The 23,252-nt window shown below is 43.5% G+C and overlaps 1 protein-coding gene across 5 annotated transcripts in view; it reads right to left on the bottom strand.

Moving 5' to 3' along the window:
* The window catches only part of FARP2 (FERM, ARH/RhoGEF and pleckstrin domain protein 2), a 72,410-nt gene extending 51,036 nt beyond the window's left edge, over positions 1–21,374 (bottom strand). For all 5 annotated transcript variants that reach the window (XM_032193350.1, XM_032193351.1, XM_032193352.1 and 2 more), the window contains exons 1-2: positions 21,320–21,374; positions 17,142–17,362 (exon numbers count right to left, since the gene is read on the bottom strand). In XM_032193350.1, coding sequence (XP_032049241.1) covers positions 17,142–17,342 — 201 coding nt within the window. In that variant the 5' untranslated portion in view covers positions 17,343–17,362; positions 21,320–21,374. The remainder of the gene's footprint in view (positions 1–17,141; positions 17,363–21,319) is intronic.
* Positions 21,375–23,252: the final 1,878 nt, after the last annotated feature.

The raw sequence follows: 23,252 nt of genomic DNA, 5'->3' as shown, positions 1-23,252 counted from the left end.
CTGTCGAGCTGCTTGCGATGGAGCCCTCCCCACTGACCCTTCGCCCATGCTCTAGGCAAGCTGCATGCAACACCATGAAACCAATGCTGACAGAAAGCAGCTGTGGTACAAAGGTGGAAAGAGGGAGTTCACAGTACACCCAGAGTGAGGGCGCACAGCTCTGCTTGAGACAGCACCCGACTGCTGTGCCGGGCCATGCTCTGTGCCACAGGCCGTCACAAACCACCGAAGGAAACCTGCCACCCCCTCACAAAATCATTTCCTCCCCCACTCTGGCTTGTTTCCAATGACACTGATGTTGTGGCTAAACACACCTGAGGCATTCATGCCACTCAGATCTCGTTTATTTGGAAAAGTCAGAGCTCCAGAAGACACTACAGTTTTCCCAGTAAAACAGGTACAAACAGTTCCGTAACTGACTCTCTAAGTTCGGAACAGTAGATTTTTTTTTAAAAGAGGGTAGGTATTAAAATAATTAGTAATATAGTAAGTCATCTAAATGTGCAAATGAAAAGAACAAGTACTTTTGGTTAAAAGAAGAGGGTTTAAAAAATAAAGCAAAAGTTGGGAAAATCACTCTACATTGCTAAAATTCACAAAAATTGAAGAGAAATTGCTGCTTAGAAAACAGATTGACTGGCAGTGGTTTTTAGAACAATCTAATCTGGCTCTATCACTTCAAAATACCTCTGTATCACTTAAAAAAAAAAAAAAAACTCCAGTGAGAAAGTATGATAACTGCAGTACTGGAAGTCTGAAGCAGCACTGGTAGTCTACCTGACGCGAACAGCTGACTGCATCTAGTGCCTTAACAAAGGAGAAGAGTACAGAAATAAAAGGTCAGAAAACGATATGAAATTAGCTCATCTCTCTCATCCATGCTTTCATGAGTTATGTTTACCCATGAAGGCAACTAAGAGTATGAAACACAAGTCAGGTGAATTCACATGGCACAAATACCATTCATTCCAGAAGTTGCTTGGTATCCCATTGGATCTAGCCTCTGATGCTGAAACCCCCAAATAAACGTGCAGGTAAGCAGACATGATCCAACATGGTGAGAAGTGCTGTCCTCTTTTTCTGGTTACAGAAACATTTTTACCCAGTTTCTGTAAGCAATCTGCCTTGAGTTTACCCAAAGAGCTTTCTTCCCTGAGAAGACCAAATAGTGCCTTTCCAGTGCTGCATTTGAGTTTTTAGACAGGAGTATGCTGCTGCTTCCAGCTCCTGGCCTCGTGGTGCCCAGCAGGCTCAGACAGACAGCCTCAACACCAGCCTCCAGGCCTTGGGAGCCGTGTAAACCATGCACAGAACGAAGGAAACCCACTCTTGCCCTGCCTCACCACCTCTAAATGAGACCTTCCCCTGAAATTTAGAAACAAAACAATGTAATGTTAGCATAAACATTCTGCCATTTCAGAAAACAAAACAAAACCTCATGGCTGATAACCTTCTGCTGCTCCTGCACAATGCCTGCTATAGCCAGGTGACAAAAAACACTACTTTATCTTTTTATTCTGAAAATTGGGCTATTCAGAATCATCCACCACAGAAGGAGGAGAAATTTTGGGGAATGGAAAATTAATGAGATTTGGTAACAGAATAACAGGGTAAGAGGACACTGTTGCAACTGATTAAATTACAAAGGTACCATTCAGATGTTAAAAGTGTAAAATTATTTTAGTCAGGCTTTCAACTATAAATTTGTGTGTCATTTACAGCAACAGCTTAAAAAACTCACTCTAAACTGAATTTAATTTCATAGTGCTTTCTTCAAAATATAGACCAATGTTAACAACACCACGTTTATATATATATATAAATATATATTTATATATATAAAATAAAATCAGCTTGAGACTGAACACAACATTTTATTCTGTCTCAAATCCAGTGGGAAAATTCTCCTAACAGTTATTTAGTTCCTCTTTTTTTGTTGTTATATTTATTTCAATATACCATATTATAACCATTCTTTCTGAAAAGTTTCTTAACATTTTGAAGTTTACAGAAATGTATGTTCAGTTCTGCAGTGGATAGCTCCATGTCATTGTTTTATCTGCATGAAAGCAGCAGAAAGCAAATCTTCTAATTATATAATTACTGTAACTTTGACGTCAGGTCAAGAAGCTGCATGAATGCAGAAAGGTCCCATTTTCAATATAACTTCACAACACAGCATACTTTCCATTCCAAAGTTCTCAATTACTCTTTACATGCTGCCAAGATGATGACTAATGGTATTACTGAATTACTATATTATTACACACACACACAAAGTGTAAAAAATTAAATAGGCAGCTAACAAAAGCTTCCCCCAGTGACCCAGCTCTGATTTTTATTTATTTATTTATTTATTTTGCTTCAAATCAACTTGTGTAGTCATCTCAAGGCTGAAAACTTCTTAAAACCATGGAAGTATGGTATCAGGACAGGCACGTTACAGTGTCATTGCACTAAGAGAACACCTGCGTGGCAATCCCATGCCTGTATTTAGGGTGAATAATGCGTTCGGACTATATGTACAACAATTAAAGCTTTGCAGTTTTCATGAGGTTTTGTGATGTGATTACCACTCCCCCACCCCTTAAAGTGCTGTCACATTCTGAAATTGAAATTATTACTGTATCTAATGTATGACTAATGAATAGTTCTTCTTTCTCATGGAAATATAAAGATTTAGCAGGTGAACTGAGCAGAGAAAAAAAGGGATATAAGGAATTACTCCACCAACAGCTGACCAGACGTTAGCTGGTTATGAAATAACAGCCACCACAGCCAGTCTTGCACTTTTGTGCATTTTCTGGTATTAGAAATAGGGGGACAACTCAATTCAAATTCAGAAGAGCTACGGAAAGAACAGGAAAATTCAACATTAGTGCCTGGCAAACATGACGTTTGGAAGTTTTTATGCAAATAGAAATTCATCACCATATATGCTCCTACATCTCCTACAAGCATATGGGGAGATTCCATAAAAATTGACACGAACCAGAGTGATCTCACTTCTGTTTCAGCACTGCATACTATGATGTAATGAAAGACCTTCAATATGGGCAAACCAAACTTCCCGTGGTGTAACACAGATCACGTTGCTGAGAGTCCACATTATGTCAACTAAGCTTTGCAGACATATGTAGTGTGGATGAATTTTTTACACCGAGAAACGAGGCAGCCTTTTGTTCAGCAATCTGACATCTGCCTCTGCCACAATCAGCTTTGGCTGCTTCTACCTTTGGGAGCATCACAGGACACTTCTTTAAAAAAAAAAAAAAGTTTTTGTAACAGTATAAAAGTAATGTAACTTTTACATAAAGGCAGTATCAGAAACAAATAGAAACAAACATTTTAAACTGTAGTTTATTTACAGAACAAGGTCTCTACTTTTATGCAGAGTCAGTCAATACATTCAATGTTAGCAATTTTTAGGACAGAAGAGTGTAAGTAAATAAAAATGAGGAGTTGGAGCAACAGTTACTGTCATTTTGTAATCCCAAGTGTTACTTTCTATTTTCTTAAATACAATACCTTACTGCCCACCTAGCAGATCCTCCCTTTGTTGGGCCATTTTAGCTTCACAAGACAGAAAAACAAACTAGGAACACAAAGCATATGATTTTCGGTGGACCATATTTCAATATTATTGAAACCAATTCTTCCTCAGCAAACTCCTAAATATGTCTTTGAGAATATCTTAACTTTCTACTTCTATGTATTTTAACTTAAACAACAACATAACAAACCAGAACACAGTATTTTTATAAAGAGCACTCCTCTCATTTTCCAAAATGGACAAACCGCCCTTGCTCAAGCTTTCCAAAAATGAAAATCCACTTTTGGCAGCAGTTAGGCTGGAAAAAAAATTCAGTCCAAAAGCCAAGAGTTTGGAAAAAACTGAGAGTTATAAAACGGAGGTATAGAATGGAAACTTTTGTGCGAGCCAGAACAGCAGGAACCACTGGTTTCCAGCTTCAGCAAATATCAGCTGACCTTGGATTCTGTGTTAGAGAAATCTGCAACTGTTTGGAGACCAAATCCTCCAGTAAACAGTATATGCATGAAAGGAAGAAGTTTATATTTTAGATCACCGCTGACAAATGGCCAGGACAGAGTGCATCACTAGCAGCCAGAGAGCCTTGAGCATGAAAAGTAAACTCAATTATATTAAGATCCCTTCACATAGATGGAGGTGGTTTATTTGTTGTTGTTGGTTTTGTTTTTTTTTGTTGTTGTTGTTGTTTTTTTTTTTTCTGGTGCACTTTTAGTAATCTTCATAATGAAAAAAAATATTTCTCATGTTTTAGCAAATTGAAAAACGACAATCAGCAATTATACGTAGCAGTTACACTAAACTTGTTATTTCCTTTCTTAACCAGAAATACACAAACAATTCAGTGATTTTATAGCTCTGTTTATCTACATTCCTTTTGAAGTCTGTTAGATCTCTGTCCAAATGTAGTTTGATATATCAAAAACATTTCAAAACTCCTTATTAATTACGATATCATTAATGCCATGTATAAACAAAAACTGCATTTATGAATACAGGCTGTGCATTTAAACCGCATTTATTAGAAAGAAGGAAATAATACAAGATGGCAAGAAATATCATTCACTGACATCAAGATTTTCATGGCTAAAAGAAGAGGAACTTAAGGCTCTGTAATTCGTTTTTAATCCACAAGCTGGAAAAGTGAAGATAAAAAGTACTGAAGGAGGGGACAGTTAAGTTTCTTCAACTTTGATTGGAACAAATAGCTGATATGGAAATGGTCCCTGTCTTTACTGGGACCCTGTATCACTTCACAAAATTCACGTGCTCAACCAAATACTATTTCAATTTAGTTTTCTGAACAGTTAACAATGTAACAGTAACTGTAAGCTTTAATAGAAGATTATTTCATTTTTAACAGTTGGTGAAGAAAATTGTATTTTAAATACATGTATTTGTTTCGCTGGCTTTCATATACCGGCAGGTCCCAACTACAGCTTATTTTACTAAGACAACAGCAAAAAAAAACAGTTTAGAGTGCATTTAACAACTTGCAGAGCACCAGACATACAAATGTCAGTGGATTGGACCATCCTGTACAGGATCCTCCTGCCACTCCGTACCATAGCAGTTTCTACCTGTCATTTATCAAAGCCATCCTGATTTGTCCCAGAATTAAGTCAAGAGCTGCAGGAACCAACGCAGCACACAAGCAAGATTTATAAGCTGCTTCCAGTTTTCTAGCCACTATCAACTCATCCAAGGTAACCAAAAGAATTATTATTAGATTCCTGCCAATAAGACTACTCTGAGCCCACTTCCAAAGTTCAAGTGCCCACAGATACATAGCAAAAGGCATTTGAAAGGTTCCAGCTCGTCCTCTCACCCATTGTCTAGGCAATCTGTCCTAAGACAGGGCTGAACATCAAGGAGCTTGCATGGCCACAGCTGTTACACATCTCCTCCATGGCTAAAATAGTTGCTTCTTCCGACATCCATATGTTTAACTACCCCTGGCACAAGTTAAACACACAATTTTCTCTCCATCTTTCTTCCCACAGGTTGTTTTAAGCACTGCTTAGGATCGACTTGCAACTATGGGAAACCTGAATTAGTAGGGAGCATGAAATTACACACAGGTGGAAACAGAATGGTTTTCTGTGTGACTCTGGGAGAAGACGACTCCCACAGAAAGGACTCAAACCTCTTGAGTTAAAAAACAAAAGTGTGTATCACGGTATTTCCATATAGCACTGAAATCAAATTTACTCAAATATGGGTACTGCAAAATCAAACACAAATTTCTGAGTTAGTTTAAGGTCCATTATTATGCTGCATACTGGGCATAACTATAGCCCCATGAGCATGTTTTTGTTAAAAATAATAATAATAATAATAAGACTCCCTCCATACTTTTTTTCTTAAGATTTCTGATTTTTTAAACTGAACCTGCAGCCAATTTAATCCAGAAATGTGAGCCTCTGGCTCATTTAATTAAGGCTGGCTTTAAAACCTGTGCTCATTTAAAGGTTCACGCAATGTTAGAGCACTTCACTGCCAAATGAACCAGCTCTACCTAACAAACATGCTTTTCCAGAGTGGCTAGACTTGCCAGATGCCTGAAAGTAGGAAAACAATCTTTTGTTGATGTGGGAAAAGATCCCCAAGAGGGAGGGAATTGTGTGAACAAGATTGGGAAATGTGTATGTCGGTATATAGCATGGTAAATATGGTCCCAAGCTCAAAAAGAACTCTAGTGCTGAAGTACAAGGAGCACTAGAAATAAGACACATCGTGCTTTCAAAGCCAGCATAACAACTGAGGATTGCAGAAACTGTTGGCAAGTGCTATGTACAGACAGTACATAAAAGATCCACCTGAAAATTACTGGGAGTCGAGCAGAAATTCGCTGTCACTTTTATCACTTGGAAAGCAGAAAAGCCCACGCACACGTCCCCAATGCCTTGGGTGCCAACGCTGCTCTAGACTTCCTAGGGAAAAACATTCTGAGGTTAAGTCACTGAAGTTCAAAGTGAAGTTAAACACCATTGGAATGAGCTGATCAGGACACTGCTGCTCAAGGTCCTGGTCCTTGACTGAGCGTGCTGATCTCCCGACCACAACCGCTCGCAGGCACTGGAAGCCAAACTTCTACAAAATAATTCTCTGGATCCGTGAGGACAGCAGCCTGCAGCTGTAAGGAAGGATGAGATAATCATGACTTCTCCCTCCTGCTTCCTCCCAGGCTTTAAAATTTAGGTGGTTGTATGACACATTAGCATGTCCCAGCTACATCCCAGCTATTCTGCTCCCCTCACATCCTTCAGAGGACACAGGACAACGTGGCACTAAAGTTCACACTTGGTAGCAATCAAATGCCAGCGACTGCAGCAGTGTAGGCAGCAGCTGCCCTGGGGTGGCAGGATCCCTACAGCAGAGGGATCACAGCTGTGGAAATGACAGAGAATTGTGCTGCTACCAGTAACGCTGGGACAGTATTTACAAGGCATACTACTTCATAATTTTTTTAAAAGGCTGAGTAACACCACGCTGACAGCCTTTATTAAACACGGATCGTACACCAAGGATTCCGCCTGGTCAGCTCGCTGGTGATGTGCTCCACAGGTGACTACAAAACCAAGACCAGATAAAAGTGCACAGTTATAAACAAGGGCTGCTGCCACAATGGACAGCATGCCATCATTAGCCATCCTCAAAATAAACTTTTCCACTTCAAGAAGCGAGGGTACATAATGCAACATCTCAGTACCCGCTTTGTTCACGCAGGCCGCAAAACAGCACAACCCAAGCTAAGAAATCAGAAGAGGTTGGGGATCTCTGTATTTCCCCCAGCTCTGCCACTGACAAGGCTCTACTCAGCTGTGCAAACACCACGTATCCCACAGCTCTTCCCTTTAACATGCCACTCCACCCAATGTACGTACACTGTGCACCCTAGGAACCTGCACAGCATCATTTTGTATTTATCTACAGATAGCTATATAAAAAATAATACTATTTTAAGACACTTCAAATATAGACAATGCTTTGCTTCCCTTTGTTCACACCAGATTACTAAAATTGCAGGTCTTTTTCCAGCAATTATGCTTTGGAGTCAAAACTATCATCCAAGGCAGCACCAACAAGACTGGACCCAGGGTTTCCTTGTGGGGCACAATGATACTCCAGACATCTTTTGGCATTTTTGTCCACTTACCTAAAGTCAAAACATGAATGCACGCCAAGCATCAGCAGTTGAAATCCAGATCTGACCAGGCTAACACCCATGCTCGGCAGGGGTCAGACAAATAATCCGACAGAGCCAACAATCCAGAGCTTTTCATAAATGTAGCAGCTTGCTAAAAAAGACACAGACTGCATAGGCAAAGCTACTTCCCCATAATATCTCCCTAATGTACCCTGAACAATCTAGGAGGATCAACCTAAGAGATGATGCTATTCTTGTTTTACCTCTACCTTCCCACATAAAGTACCAAAAAAGGCTGGCATGCAGCTGTGAGGAAGCCTACTGCAGGGGAATATTTTAAAATACTGAGGAAATAGAAAGATCATAAAGGATTATCTACAAAGCAGGTATTTCACAGGAAGGGCTCAAACTATCTTTTCATTACAAACACCTGTACCTAATTTAACCTTTCTGTACCTAATGTAACCTAAATTGTACTCATTGTCCTTACCTCACTCCTCAATGTACTTTGAGCAGAGTATCGACACGATGGCAATGGGTTAATAAATACCTATCGCCAGATTAGATAAGGCTGAAGCTCTGTTAACTTTCCCACCTCCTGCAGGAGACTTTCCTGCTTCTTTGGCTTTGGGCTGCCTCCCCCGGTCTGCCAGAGCAGCAGACTGAGGAGCACAATGTGAACACAGGATGGTTTGGGTTCAACTACTCACAGGAGAGCTCTAACAAGGAGCTTCTACAAAGAAGGCTTTGGGGTTTTTCATTTTTGGAAGACACATTTTACCTTTTCCACTTTGAGTCAGGGCTCCATCAAGCACCGTGCCTAAGCACCCTGCCAGAGGAGACAGCAGGAGCAGAAAAGCAGCTTAAGGAGCAGAGAAGCCAAACATGTCAGCTCAGATCCCTGAGCTGGGAAGGTGCACCTGCAACCAGCATCTCCTAGCTCACCAAGGACCTTCCCGAATCACTTGTGGAAACATCAGTGTGAGCAGGTGTTAATAGTTAACTCGCTTCATCCCACATTCCTCCATCACAAGGCTGGGAAGAAACAACTTCTAATGATAATGACTCTGGTGATGTTTTCAAACCTGCTTTCACAATAGTGATAGCACTCCAAAAATAATAATAATAAAATAAAATGGCGAACCAAAGAACCAGAAGTGTTCTGCTGTAGGTGGAAAGAGATCCCTTTGGAGTAACGGAGTAAGGCACCTCACATACAGAGAGCCTGACCTGCATCTCCCCTCCGCCTGTTCCAAATCTGTAGATTTCAGCCCCGCGAGTCAGCCCCTCAATACCCAATGTCACAGTTTTAAAATGTCATTTGCACTCGGTATCACCATCACAGCACAGTTTTTCACACGATCAGTTTATATTCTCACCTTTTTACACATGCAGGCAACGTTCAAGCCCTTGCCAGCAGTGTGTTTTGTTGCAAGGAAGCAGATGGCACGAAGGCATGCTTTTGCAACCCTGTTTGTTTAAATGAAACGTTCCCAAGGTTGTGTTTCTCTGAATGCAGCAGGATATCAGCAAGCTCCATCCTTGCTCAACATCAAGTCCCTTTTTTCAGTAGACACGGACCAAAAATTGCTCTGAACCATGTCTTAGCACACCGTATTTCTGTAGCTGCCTTCAGCTGACCAGGGTTGGCTTTGTTTTTTGTTTGGTCTCCTTTATTCTCGCTCTTTCAGGTGCTTTGTATTCTACAGGATTATCCATCTTGGGGACACTGCTGGCCACCCGGCTCTGCACAATCCCACTCAGAGAAGGCTCCCTGACAACCACAGGCCCTTTTGCTATACAGAATTTCTTACTGTTATTTTGATAGAATGGCCTAACACTAAGTTCAGCTGACTTTGCCCATCTTTCATCACTAGATTGTGAAAAAGAAATGAACATCTGCATTCTGCAGCAGTGTTTAAGAGTCTAACATAGCATTGCCTTTGTTACTGAGCAAGACACGTTATTGGAATTAGTAAGGAAGGTAACAGCATTTTATTTTATTTTTTTTACACAGTTTCAATTTTTAAATAAAACATGCTGAATTAGATTGTGTATTAGTCACTTTGGAAGCCATTTGGAAGGAATTGAACAGAAGAATTGTATCAGTGCACGTACATCATTATGAAGTTATGCATTGGTTTACCTATCAGATCTCTTTCAGACCGAGTAATTCCAAGCAGGAAGTTCTCAGTGTGCTTACAGCAAATGAAAGGAAGCCCAAGAAGAGTTTAGCTCTATACCAACTCTGTGTTAAGCTGAGTAAATGTAGCTCTTGTACCATCCCTCCAGTCACCCTTTTGAATTCATGTGAGAAGAGGTTCTCATCTATGCACATCCTACATAACGTATCACAGCCATACATCTATACATCTACATCTATAGTGCAAGGACTGTGATAACACTTGACGACTATTTTACTAAATGTTTTCTGGGTTCTAAATCACTTTACATGCATGTAAGTTTTAATGGACTTTTCTTACAGGAATATTCAGATTGTTTCTCCTTTGCTGAATTGTAATTCAATTTTCTTTCCATATACTGGGACACTTATCGTCAAAAGAACTGCAGAAGTTGTTTCTATAATACAAATTAAATTCCTATCCTCCCTTTAAAAACAGGCTGTCAATGAAATGGCTACAGTTTTACCTTTCCCCACCCAATACCACATTCCTACATAGCATCAAAAGAGTCAAGCACCCGAACACAAAATAACAGGTTTTGGAAGTACAGAGTAGAATCAAACGGTACACGAACTGCAAAGCTTCAATTACTTTCTTTTTAAACCCTGTAATAACTTCGAATTTTAAACAGTGAATTACTAACTTTCACTACTGAGGTCAGACAAAAATAAGTTCTAAGGCACCTTATTTGCCGTATTTAGGGCAGTCAAAGCAGAGCAATGACAAACATCTGGCCATGATTCTTTCTGGAATTTTGACTATTTCTTTCTACCATTTTTTTTTTCAGAGAAGAAAAACACTGAGCTTACTAATACAGCATTTTGATTCTTTCAGCATAGCGCTTAATAGGATTCAGAAGCAGTCTGTCCTCCCACTTCCCACATATTTAAGCTGTTAATGCTTCTACAGCACAGAGGGGAAACAAGCCTTGACGAAGCGAAGGGCTAAGTACACGAGCAGGGAGCAGGGGAGAAGGCACAGAAGCAGACTCATGTCAGAGCTTCGCCCGCCAGGGAACCCGAGCCTGGCTGCCTCGTGCTACAGGGAAGCCCCCCGAGCACAGACGCTGCAGAGCCACAGGAAGGATTGCCCTTCGGAAAATGACTTCAGAATAAATGTTTTCCAGCTCCCGCTACATGCTTTCTGTTCCTAACGGGTGCATATTTCTTAATTATAACTCCTCAGTAGCAGCGTTTTGCAGTCACCAAGTTTGCATAACGTATCCTTAAGCCCTGATGAAATTTCTTAAGGTCAGTCACGGCGCTGGAGGGAGATCCTGATAAGCAACACTTCACATCGAGAGCATGCTGAAAATGCTCCCTTCAAACCACAGGAAATGACAGGGTATGTACAAGGCTCAGATTGCTTCCTCCACAGCCCCATAAACGCTCCTCAAGCCCTAACCCAGTTCCTGATTTCAGGGCCTCCAACTCCCAGGGCTCCAGCAGCTGCTCCGGAACAACCAGGAGCAGGAAAAGCACAGCTTCCGTGACACTTTAAATTATAGATTAAATTACAGATATGTTTTTAGATTATAGATAAATTTTTAAATTACAGATAAATTAATTTACAGATAAATTACGGCCTGCAAACGGCAGACAAACCAGAATAATGAAATGTAGGCCTGGCATAGAAACGTGAAGCAATTCTGCAGCCTAACAGTGAAAACTGTAGATTTAAATAAACAAAGTGAGAGTCATACAGCTGACCTGAAGACAATATCGCTGCTAGACAGAGTAAGTGGCAGGCCACTGTTTTCCACCTCGTGCAGAGAAACACACATTAATTCCTTAGTTGTACAACAGGAGGACTTGCACTGAACAGCAGTAAGCTCAAAAGCAGACACAAGCAGGGAGGGGGCAACACTTAATGAGAAAATACAGGGAATACAGGGAAGTGTAACCTTACTCGACTACAGCATCTTCATAACCTGCAGGGAAGCCCTGTCCTTCCCTGCTGCTCACCCCACGCATGCCAAAAGAAGGGAGCCAAATGGCACAGCACGGCAGGTACACACAACACGCCACGAGCTTCAGTTTGTAAGAAAATGAGATGCAGCCATCTGCAAGAAACTAAGCCACATTCAAGGAAGCAACAGGCCTGGTAGAAATGCATGAAAAGGAAAGAAAAAAAAAAAAAAAAAAAAAAAACAGCAACAGAGCGTTTTCCTGAGGCTTCAAGTTCTGTGGCACGTGAACACCTGCCCTGGCCTTACTCACCATGAAAACCCCGAGCAATGCTTGACTCCAGATCACAGGGAGACCACGGGACATAACAGAAAGCCCAGCCCAGAAAACACAAGCCAGCCGAAATGGAAAGGTGAATTCACACCAGCATAAAGCTAACACCGTAAATTATCATGGCGCATAACACGAGGATATCCTTAAGTTTTACTTAGGCAAGTTACTTCCTTATATTAAAAAAGAAAAAAAAAAAAAAAAAAAAGAACAGACTTAACTGTTCAAAGCAACCTGACAAAGAACAGCATGAAACAGAAATTCTACTTTAAGTTTTCCCATTGAACAAAGCAGGCAGAACCACCTGGTTTTGCTGTGCTATGATTCCATTATGGCTACTACATTTTTATGGAATTCATCTGCAAGTTGGGAAAAATGTAGAAAAATATATTGTAACATAGCACAAGTATTTCTCACTAACTTATTTTATTTTATTCTCAAGTAGAAGGAGAAGCATATACTCAGCAGAAAAAGTGCTAAGTTCTACCCAAAAATAGCTTGGTAAACTTTAAGTATAAAAACCGAAGCCCCTTTTTCCAGGACACTTATTCGCAGCATTAAGCCTAATTCATTTAAGAAAGGAAGCATATATATTTCCTACATCAGGAACAGGATATAGGCCAAATATTTAACACCACATTACAGCAGCAATTCCGTTCAACATCTTATAAGCTAGTGCAAAGAAAAAACAGGGCCAGAGAGAGGCAAAGACCCAAAATAAATATATGACATCAGAGAAAACAGTGAGAAGATCTGGAAAGTTTGATCCGTTCCTTGTGAACTAAACCTGATGTTACACTTACATAGATTTTAAACCAGTATATGCCTCCTGTCTACCATCAGTGTGGAACTGAAATAAAGGGCATTGTTTGTCCAACAGATACACGTGCTGCACTGTCTTTGACAGCCCTTATGTCTATCACCATAATACACCCCACTTGCAGCTCTACTGTAGATCTATGCAAAAACTTTCAGCAACTCTAGAGCACAGCTTCCTATAGCTGTAAATTCCTGCAGCCTGAGTTGCCCTTTGTTGCAGCACATTTTGCTGTCGTTCAGAACCTGCACCAGACAAGTACAGTTTCACCAAGTGGTCATTTCGGCAAATTAAACCCAGCCCAGCCCATTCCGTTTATTTTTATGCTGATCAAAGGCTTCCAAGTTTAATCTGTTAAGAAATTTGGAAAAGCTGGCAAAACTTCTATTGTACAACCCTGCTTACTTTGAAGTGTGCCCACGACCTGAATTAAATTGAATTCTCCAACCATTCATCTAGGAGTCTGCAAAAGCACCCATTTGGACAGACTTAGCTCTGAGGGAAGAGGACAGGTGCCCCTTGACATGGAAGTTCTGAACTACGTAAGCTGAATGTAAAAAGGAAAAAAAAATATGAAAACAATATTTCAGTCTAGTTTTGAATGTGTTATGTTTCAGTCTCTTTACTGTTTGGGAGGGAAAGGAGAAAGGATAAATACACAGTTTTCAGTTTTCTGAACTCTTATAAAACATTTAAGCTCCATGCTTGAGCACTGAGGACAGATTCCCCAGAAAGGAGTTCTGCCTCTATGTGTTTTAAAGAACGGCTCTCTCTTACTGATTAAATAAATTCATAATTAAAAAGAAAACCTTACAATACAGATGGTTAGTAAGAACAGAGGCAGTGGATCTCAGACAAAAGACAGCGGATTTTAGCTGCGCTGAACCTTTAACACACTGTTCTAGATAGAAACAACAACACAAAGGAAAGATTTCCTTTTTATTTTATCCTTGTCCCATTAGTCATGCCATTTTGTCAGTCCCTTTTTGCTCTTTGGTGAGTTAAAAAACACAAACAGTTGGAAGAGCTGCCAAACCAGGGCATCTCCCAGCACCTGCCACGACATAAGTAAATATTTCAAACACGGGTTGGAGAAAGGAGGAAATGACACGGAAAAGCCTGTGAAGATTAGATCATTATGGCAGCTACTCTGCTTATCCTACACAGTTAAAATTGCTGGCGTGGACCATTTTCGGCAGCTTCCTAAGAGCTGTAGGAGATGAAGTTCCTATGCCATCTTCCTTGCAGCTCTGCAGAGAAAAGCCCCTCTCCAGGAGATGGCTACCGTGCCAATTCTGCTTCCAAAGACAAATTTTCTCAGTAAAAAGCTACTTCCCACAGATCTTAAAAACAGGAAGGAAAGTCCCTTTTTGCCTAAGATACATCTCCCTTAGATGGCAGTACCAACAGAACATATGAGAAAGGCCTTTACAGCTTAGTCTTCAGTCCTGCTTCCCTTTAAAGACTTCTCTACCTGCAGAGCTTTTAAGAAATTAGCTGAGAAAAACCGTGAAGGGTTCTCTCTCATAAATTTCTATATGCAGTCAAGGTCCACCTTTAACCAGTAAGCGGTCGTGCCTTGCTTGGGAACACCACGTTACCTTCAGGTTACCTGCCCACGCTGAGCTCTGGCGCTGGGAACTCGTTGCCTGCTTCTGGGAGGCCCAGACAAGCTACGCAGCACATTCCTGCTTTACACATTCACATCTTTTCATATTCGGCCCTCCACAACAGAGCTCTTGTCCTGCCACACTAAGTTATTGCTGACCTAGGCCAACAAACACAAGCCACACGAAGTAGGTAGTGAAGACAACGTGACCTCTCATTCCCAGACCCTGCTGAAATAAGCTTGAAAGCAAAGCAGAGTGGGCGAGCGTCACTCAGGTCAGAGCTTCAACCCCTCTAGGACAGCAGCTTCATCATGAATTTACTCACTGCTTTTTCAAAAAAACTGCCCATCCAAGCCTACAGCACCTATTTACCAAACATGACCGACTTTTCTTAATTCCTCCCCCTTAGTGCCCAAGGGGAAAAAAAAAAAAAAATCAGTTTTCCATCAAAACCAGCAGGCAGCAGTCCCTGCTATCCCACCAGGCCACGGAGACAATTAGGAGGTAGGGGGGTTGCAATGTAATACCTCATCCCCATTTGACATCACATTTTTAGACAAAAGCGAAAGATATAGGCAGTATGTCACTAAGACTCATTAATGGTACAGCTGATGACTATGGAGCTTTCTGTGCTCAGTGACCTACAGACAAAATCATTCCTTCTCCTTACTGCTTACAGGAGGCCGAAGTTCCTAAGCTGTTCAGTTCTGACGGACTTCTTAAAGAAGAGCGGTATGGTATTAACTTCTGCCTCAGCAAGCTAGTTGCACAAATTCGGGTGTTTCTGTGGATTTCATAACCAGAGAGAGCTTTCCAGGTAAAAGGAGAAAACAAAAATTGCTCACAATTAAGGGAAACCTCTTGTCATGATGGAGAAAAAATAAAAAATAAAAATAAAAAACAAAACAAAACAAAAAGGCAAAAAATGAGACCAAAAAGGTACTGTGACCCACTCAGAGAATGGAGCTGAGTCCCCACCAGCAAAACCCCCAAGGACTTTGATAGCAGAGATAAGCAATTAGCCATTGCAATAATGGAGTGAGCTAATACGGAGTAAGTTTTAGCTGTGGAGAAGACCCAGTAACATCCTAGAGACCATACAGTGCCTCTGCAGGAGGCAGCCAGCTGAAGGAAAGGAAGGAATAGGAACAGAAACTAGATTAGTGGTCAGACAGGCAAGACTGAAGTATGACCCACAGCAGTCCAAGACCAAAAATGTAAGAGCAAGGAATTAATGGTTTTGGCATGTGGAACGTGATGTTGACACAAATATCACATGAGAAGAGTAGACAAAAAGTTGGTACAAATACGACAGGGAAGAGAAGGAAAGCATCTATGCTAAAGCACAGATAATTTCTGTTCATTCACATAAATATAAGGGGGAACTAGCAGTTATAAGCTCTTCATGGATATTTTTACAGCTCATGGTAAGCTTGCAGTGATTTGCAAAGGTACAAGGTTGTTGCTTTCATTTTTTAAATCAAAAACACAAAAGCTCCAATACCTTAATCAACTTGAAAAAAAAGAAAATAGATCACACTTTAAGAGAACCACAGATTTTTATTTTTTTTTAAAGCTATTCTCACAAAAAAAAAAAAAAAAAGAATTGTTGGTGTTCTGTGTTGTAAGTAAAGGACAGATGGTTTTGCTGTAACCTCTGTGTCCTCAGGTGGAAGGATACAGACAAAGCCTTACACAACCAAAAAAAAAACAAACAGATTTCATGTTTGAGAGTTGAACAGTCAGGCAGCAATCCATACAAGACAGGGCAAAAAGCTGCTGTATTTCTTTAGAGTTCCACAGACATCATTCTTGCTCCACTTGGTAAAAACCTGTTTAAGTCTGTGCAACAAATTAAGGCTACAATTGCTAATTATAAAGTAAATTTTATACTAATATAGAATATCCAATAGCTGAGTATCTTCACTAGCCTATAAATGTTTTCTAACAATAATTCTTCAAGCAAGCAAAATTAAAAGTCTGAGGTTAATGCTGAGTATAAAACAAGAATTTGAAGAGCAATTTTTTTTAAATAGAACTACCCTGGTTTGGTTTGTATTTCTTAAGGCAGATTTTCCTGATTGTTAAGCAAGCAAATTTTTAAATACTGATTTTCGGAAACACTGCTACCCGTCTGGTTCCTCTCTCTCCAAGTGTGAAAGCAAGCAAAAGCTTTCTGATATGAACTTGAAGAGGATACAAACCATTAAAACAATTAATGAAAAGTAGCAATTAAAAAATCCCTTCTGCCCTCCCAACTGCCAAAGCTACAAAGATGCACATGGCTCAGGAAGCGAGAATAATTTGGCACAAGACATTTGGTGTTCCCCCAACACAAGCAACAGTCAAAACTTCTTGTTGACAGCATGTGCTTGTATTGAAATAAATGTCCGTTAAAAATGCAAATATCTGTTAAACAAGATTTTAAAAAACAAGATGTCCTACTCCACTACAGGTAAGTAGGCAAATGCCCTACAGGAGTCTTTATTCAGATACTGCCCCAAAATGTCCCAGCTCTGTACAGCAGAAGATCCTGTAGGCTTTACATTATCCAAAGCTAAGTGTACTTGAAACCAGGTTTAAAACTCTCTTACCTCGATGTCAAGTACTTCCACTGTGTTGTCCAACATCTTTATTTTGACCTGCAGATCCTTCTCATGCGTTTTGGCAGGTGACGACATTGCAGTCGAGAGATTCTGTCCCGGCTCCAGGGTGCTCACTCCAGAGTTCTTCTGGACACCCAAACGAGAGCCAGGAGTCTGCAGGACCCTGTACGTCCCTTCTATCTCTCCCATTTTTCAACAGTGAGCAGAGCCTAAACAAAAAGTAGAAGAAAACAGAGAATTACAGCCTGAACACCAATATTCCCACGTGAAAATACCACTGATGCAGAATCACAAGCACAGCCCTTATTGCATGCTCTTCACCCCACTATCAAAACCAGTAATAAATCTGATGAAACGCTGGTCAAAAATCCAGCTGCTGGGAAGAAAACTTTGTGGTGAGAAAAACACCAGTTCCAAAACATGGTTATAAAACAGTATATTCCAACCTGTGCCCTCCTGCCTCCTCTCACACTGACATTTTAATTTCTGATCAATTTTCGTGCCGATTCAGCTCCCTGTACCAGGTCACCACAAATGGCACAAGCACTGCTGCCAGCGCAGGAGAAGACATCAGGAACAGCCAGCCAGGGGTTTAACACCGGGCTCTTCCTTCAGCGGTACCTAACCACTTACCCGACTGCACTACAGCCAGCCCACACCCTGAGATAACAGGAGCAATTACCTTTCTTCATCCCTTAAAACGATGACTCATGTAAAACTGTAACTACTTCAACCAATGCACGCAGCTCAGGGCCGTCGTAACGCAGATTTCTGTGGCAGATAACTGTTCTTAATCTCATGAGCAAACCTGCGCTGTGCCCAGATTAAGTCAGTGGGCAAAAATCTCAATTGCAGAACCCCGCTGCAGCTCAAATAGCCCAGCCCTGCCCTGGCTTTCATGGTTCGGTGGCAGCCACTGCAAGCAGAGCAGATGTTTAATTTAACAAGGAACAACAACAAAAAAACCTCAGAGCTGTTGTTTGTGTTCCCAACCCAGCTCAACGGGACCAAACACTTGGGGCCACGTCTTGTGCAAGGAAAGGGACACGGAAAGGAGAGCGAGCTGCTCGGCAGCACCCAGTGCTCAGGCTGCCAGCCTGCTGCCAGGGAGCAGCACGCAACTCCTCGCTTGCTTTGCCATAGACCTGTGTTGTCTAGAGAGGGGAAAGGCAGACGATGAAAGCACTCCTTTGGCTCCCTGTGCTTTGCGCAGGTAGGAAGTTTTAACGCCTCAGAGCAATGAGGCCAACCTTCAACATCATTTCAAATTAGTATTTTAGGCTTTAATCCTTGCACTTGTAAAGAGAACATGAGATAGCTCAAGTATCAGCATCCCGCTTGTGGACCAGCGAATCTGAACCCGGTAACTGAAATGCACAGAAGGACTTTGCTACTGCTCGTCAGAAGCTTACAAGCAACTGAAGTTGCCCAAAATTAGTTATAAAAAGCCCCACGGGGGTGCTTATTAGACAACTGCTCTTAAAATTAACAATGCATAAAGACACTTGTCCTGTTCTAAATGGACAAGTACCAGAAGGAGCAGACGCCGGCTGTTTAAAAGGAGGAAGGTGCAAGCAGGGACAGCCGTGGAGACAGGAGCACAGCCCTCCTGCGGGGAGCTGGAGCTCCCTTAGCAGCAACTCCAGCAGCTTCCACATCGGCTGAAGCTAGACGGTACCTGAAGGTGTGTAAAACAGGTGGCCGAACTCCAGAATAAACCAGGAGCTCCAGCGTATTTTTACGAGCTTTGTTGATAAGGCAGGAAAGAGAAAAGTCACGTAAAACAGAAACTGCAGGTGGCAAAGTCCTTCCCCCTCACAGCTGTTAACAGGAAAAGTGAATTCAACTGGATATGTCCTCACAACTTGCTGGTGACACGATCCTAAACACATTTACCACTGCACCGGTCCCCAGCTAGAATCTATCTGGCTTTTTAGGGTCTAACAAGCACCTAGGCAGGAAACAGGCTGCATACAAGGAACCCAGGCTTCTCTGGAAGAGGATTTCCCTATCCATTGCATGGCGGTTGTGTGCATTCTTCTATGCCAAATGCCATTACAATCACTAAAAAAGCCCCAAACAGACCGATCCAAGCACTACTTTCAGTTGCATCACTGCTTACAGCCACACACCCTATTTGTTCTTTACACTGGCAGCACGCTGGCTGCTATTTCTTAATGAGAAACACTGCGTTACAATTTATGAAGCATTTCAGTTAAAGGGACTATCGAAATGAAAGGTGGAGGAAAATGAAAGCAGAAAGCTCAAGACAAACTGCAAGCACTGGGGAGAAAGAGAGGGCTGTATTTGCAGAGCAAAGTGTCCGACAGCAAGCAAGAGCACCTCCCATCCCAGGCAAGCCAGAACAAAGTCTCATCAACCTCTTCATCAATATAAAACTAAAATGCAACGTTACCACTGCATTAACAGTTCTAAGAAAACAATCTTCCTTGTATTCACCCACCCTAAACTTCTTTGCCTTGAGTGCTTATCCTGATAATTTCCCATAAATAGGGACCAGACATCAAAACTCAAATCAACTCCCCAAGGCACAGTGACACAGCAACTGTCACGCTCAGCCCCAAGCCAGCCTGAAAGAGCAGCTGGTAACCAAGCTTTGAAAAATTGACATCATTATGTACTTTTTGTTGCCTTTTTGAAATAGCTTCAAAGCTGCCATGAGTTTAATCTTCTGCTTTGATGGAATACATTTATTTTTCAGAAGCGAGACGGCGCTTTTCAGCCAGCAGTAGATCTGGAAAGGCAGCTTATACCGGAGGATATGGCTCCTCAAGATGCCAGGGGTTTTTCAAGGGGACTCCACTGAGTATGGTACCTCCCGGTCAGCGACAAAGTGCCACCACGATGCTCCATCTCTAGTTCCCAGCTCCTCGGTACGAGCAGGGTGACACGTGCCTCCGTTACACAAGGGATTCCTAGAGACCCGCGGCTGGTGAGACCCTGACAGAGCGCTGAGGAAGCTCTCATAGGGAGAGGGGCCCTCTTGGACAGCTCTCAAAACAGGTCCCTTCACCTCGCCAAGGGCAAGCTTTCACCTCGTACTCTTTTCACTAGAGAATAACCACCTGCTAACACTACTACAGGCCATTTAGCACTGCCAAGCTGGCACCACCTGATGCATCAGGAATCCAACAACGACAGTGACTGAAGACAGAGATGATGAACACTGGGCGAAAGGCCCCCCTCTGCAGAGCACGTGCCTCTCCCTTCAGCCCAGGCCCCTTGCTCCCATCCCAAACGCCGTTCCCCCCGTTACCCTGACCCAATGCTCACTGCTCTCTCCCACCACGGCATCCTTGTGCAGGAGCCCACAGCTTCCCCAGGCTCCCTGAAAGGGGACGGACACACGGGGAAGGCTGAGGACCACGGCTGGTCCCTGGGGCCAAGCGAACTGAACACACGGGAGGTGCTGAGGGACACCACTGTCCCTGCTCAGAGCCACCAAACGTGACAGAAGGCTCCAAAAGCAGGCGGCTTCAGGGACGCTGCTTTAGCTGGTTACAGAAAATGGGAAGAAGAGCTGATTTCCACCGCTCCCCCGCCGTCAGCTCCTAAACCCCACCGCCAGATTAGCACCTCTGTGCATGGGCTGCTCCCCTGAACACCATCCGTGCTCCTGGTGAGCCCAGAGCAGTGCTCATGCAGCAGGGGCAGAAGGCAGGAGCTCTCCCCAAAACCCGGCCACGGCGGCCAGCGAGCACGGAGCCCTGTCAGGAGGCAGCGGGAACAGCCCAGCCGCGAAGGCACGGCCAGAAGAGCCACCACGGGAGCTTCCCGCGAGCGGCTGCAGCAAAACAGCCCCGCTCCTCCATTTTTGTTGTCCACAAACCCTCCCTCGCTGCCTGCTCCAAGCTCCATTACAAAGAAGCAAGAGCGGAGGAGCGAAGGAGGGGACGGGCCGGGAGTTACTCGGGATTTCTGGGGGGTAAATCTCTGCAGAAAGCGGGCAGGGCACGCAGCGGGAGGCTGCGGGGCACCGCCTGGACATCGCCTCCCGCAGCCCCCGGCCGAGGAGCGCAGCGCCACAGCGGGGGCCGGACCCCCCCTCCCCAGCCCCGTGCCCCGCTCCGGGGATCCCCTCCGCAGCCCGGGGGGGAAGCGGGGGGACCCCCTCGGCTCCCCCCAAAGCCGCCGGCCCCGCTCACCTCCTGGGGCCGGCCGCCGTCCCGCTGCCGCCTCGGCCTCGGCCTCCTCCGCCGCAGCCCCAGCCCCGGCCCCGGCCCCGGCCCCGCGGCGCCCGCCCCCCGCCGCCATTGGGCGGCCGCGCCCGGGGCCGGGCCGGGCCCTGTGCAGCCGGGAGGCGGGGGGCAGCGGCCTGCGGGCGGGCCCGACAAAAAGGGCTTCTGTTTGCCAGCCGAGGGGGAAGCGAGGCCTTTCGGCTCCTCCGGGCTCGGCGCCTGGATTCCCCGTGCCCACTCCAGGCCCCGGAATGCCGCTCCGGGCGGCCGCCGATGCCGTCTCTCCCTCCCCTGAGCAGAGGCGGCCCGGGCCCGGCAGGCGCTTTGCGGGGTTCCAGCAACTCGCGTCGACCCCAAAATCCGCCTTGGGCTTAATGCCAAGGACTGAGATCTTGTTACCGGCTGTCAGGCGGGCTCAGGGATCCCCGGAGAAGTCCAGATCCTACAGAAGGACCTACAACTGAGGCCAAGTCCTTCTCTCAGGCAGCTTGTACTCCTACTCCATCACACGGGGCTGCCTTATCCTTCTCTGCCCTGCGCTGCTGTTTAATTCATTCCAATACTTCAGGGTTTTAAGAGTGTAAAAAAAGTGTGTTCTTCCAACATGAAAAGTGCTGGGAGTCAGACCCTTTAAAGAAATGTTTACACCGTATCCTTTCCCACCAGAGCTGAAGGGCTGTTGCCTCACCACAACAGCTGTCCCTCAGCCCTGCTTCTGAAAACAGAGCCATTAAACCACACAGCCAGGCACACACACATGCCCAGGTGCTCTGTTTAGGGATGCAAAACACAGACAAATCCCATTTACACAGATGAGTGCCGCTCTGGTGAGGATACCACTCAGGATATGCACCAGTACCTAAGCGCCAGGTGACAAATCACACCCATTTTACTTTGAATAATGAGTGTCCCAGGTTTTTGTTCAGTTAACTTTCTTTCAGATATATTTTCAATAGGGACAGAAAAAGCCACAGCCATACAGCAGAATGGTGGAGAAGGCAAGGGTGCTGCACTCACGTGTGGCTCTAGCACTGACACCAGGCACAGCCATGGCCAAGGAGGCTGAAGACCATCAGAACCTCCTCCTCCTCCCCTCGGTAACACAGACAGAAACCAAATACCGTAGGAAATGCAGGGCACAATGAAGCACACGGTTTCAAGTCCGATGTGCTCTGCCTGAACAGACTTCTGCACCCTCTGGATTGGCAGTTTGCTGAAAGTAGATGCCAAGGCTGACTGGTATCCGGCAGTCAGGAAAACAGCACTTCCTAAAAAGGACTGCCTTTGACAAATCTCCTCAGTCCCCCTGAGGGACCATGTCTCATTAGAGTTTGTTTTTCAAGATGTCAAACAAGAAAAATGAGGGAATCACTTGGATTTATCCAGGAAAGGATAGATGGCCAATAACACAAGACATGCAGAGCCACCCTCTATCTGAGAATTTGACCTTTTCACAACAATTTGAAAAACAAAACAGCATATGACTTTTGGATTAACAAAGCACATAAATCATGCAGAACAGCCCTTTCATCCTGGAGCAGCCTCACCACTCTCACCCACAGACGAAGTAACTCACAAAATTAATGAGTAATTCCTGATGAGCAACATTCTCATCTCTTAAAAAGAGAAAAAGATGCAAGATCTTTAAAATATGCATCGTTGTTCATTTTCCTTCAAAAACTGAAATGGAGCTGAAGAATCTCCTGTATGAAAAAAAAAAAAAAAGTTTGAAAAGTTGACAAAGTATACACATTTTAGATAACACCATCCATGAAAAAAAACATTTGTCACTCTGGTAAACTGAAGCGCTTTCGTAACTGAAATGGATGTTTCAATACCCTGTTTTGCCTACCATTTGCATTGCACTTCCACAGGCAATGAAAACAGAGCAGTCAATTCT

The sequence above is a fragment of the Aythya fuligula genome, chromosome 9 (assembly GCF_009819795.1).
Source record: "Aythya fuligula isolate bAytFul2 chromosome 9, bAytFul2.pri, whole genome shotgun sequence".
NCBI lineage: Eukaryota > Metazoa > Chordata > Aves > Anseriformes > Anatidae > Aythya > Aythya fuligula.
This window is presented reverse-complemented; position numbering and strand designations above follow the sequence as displayed.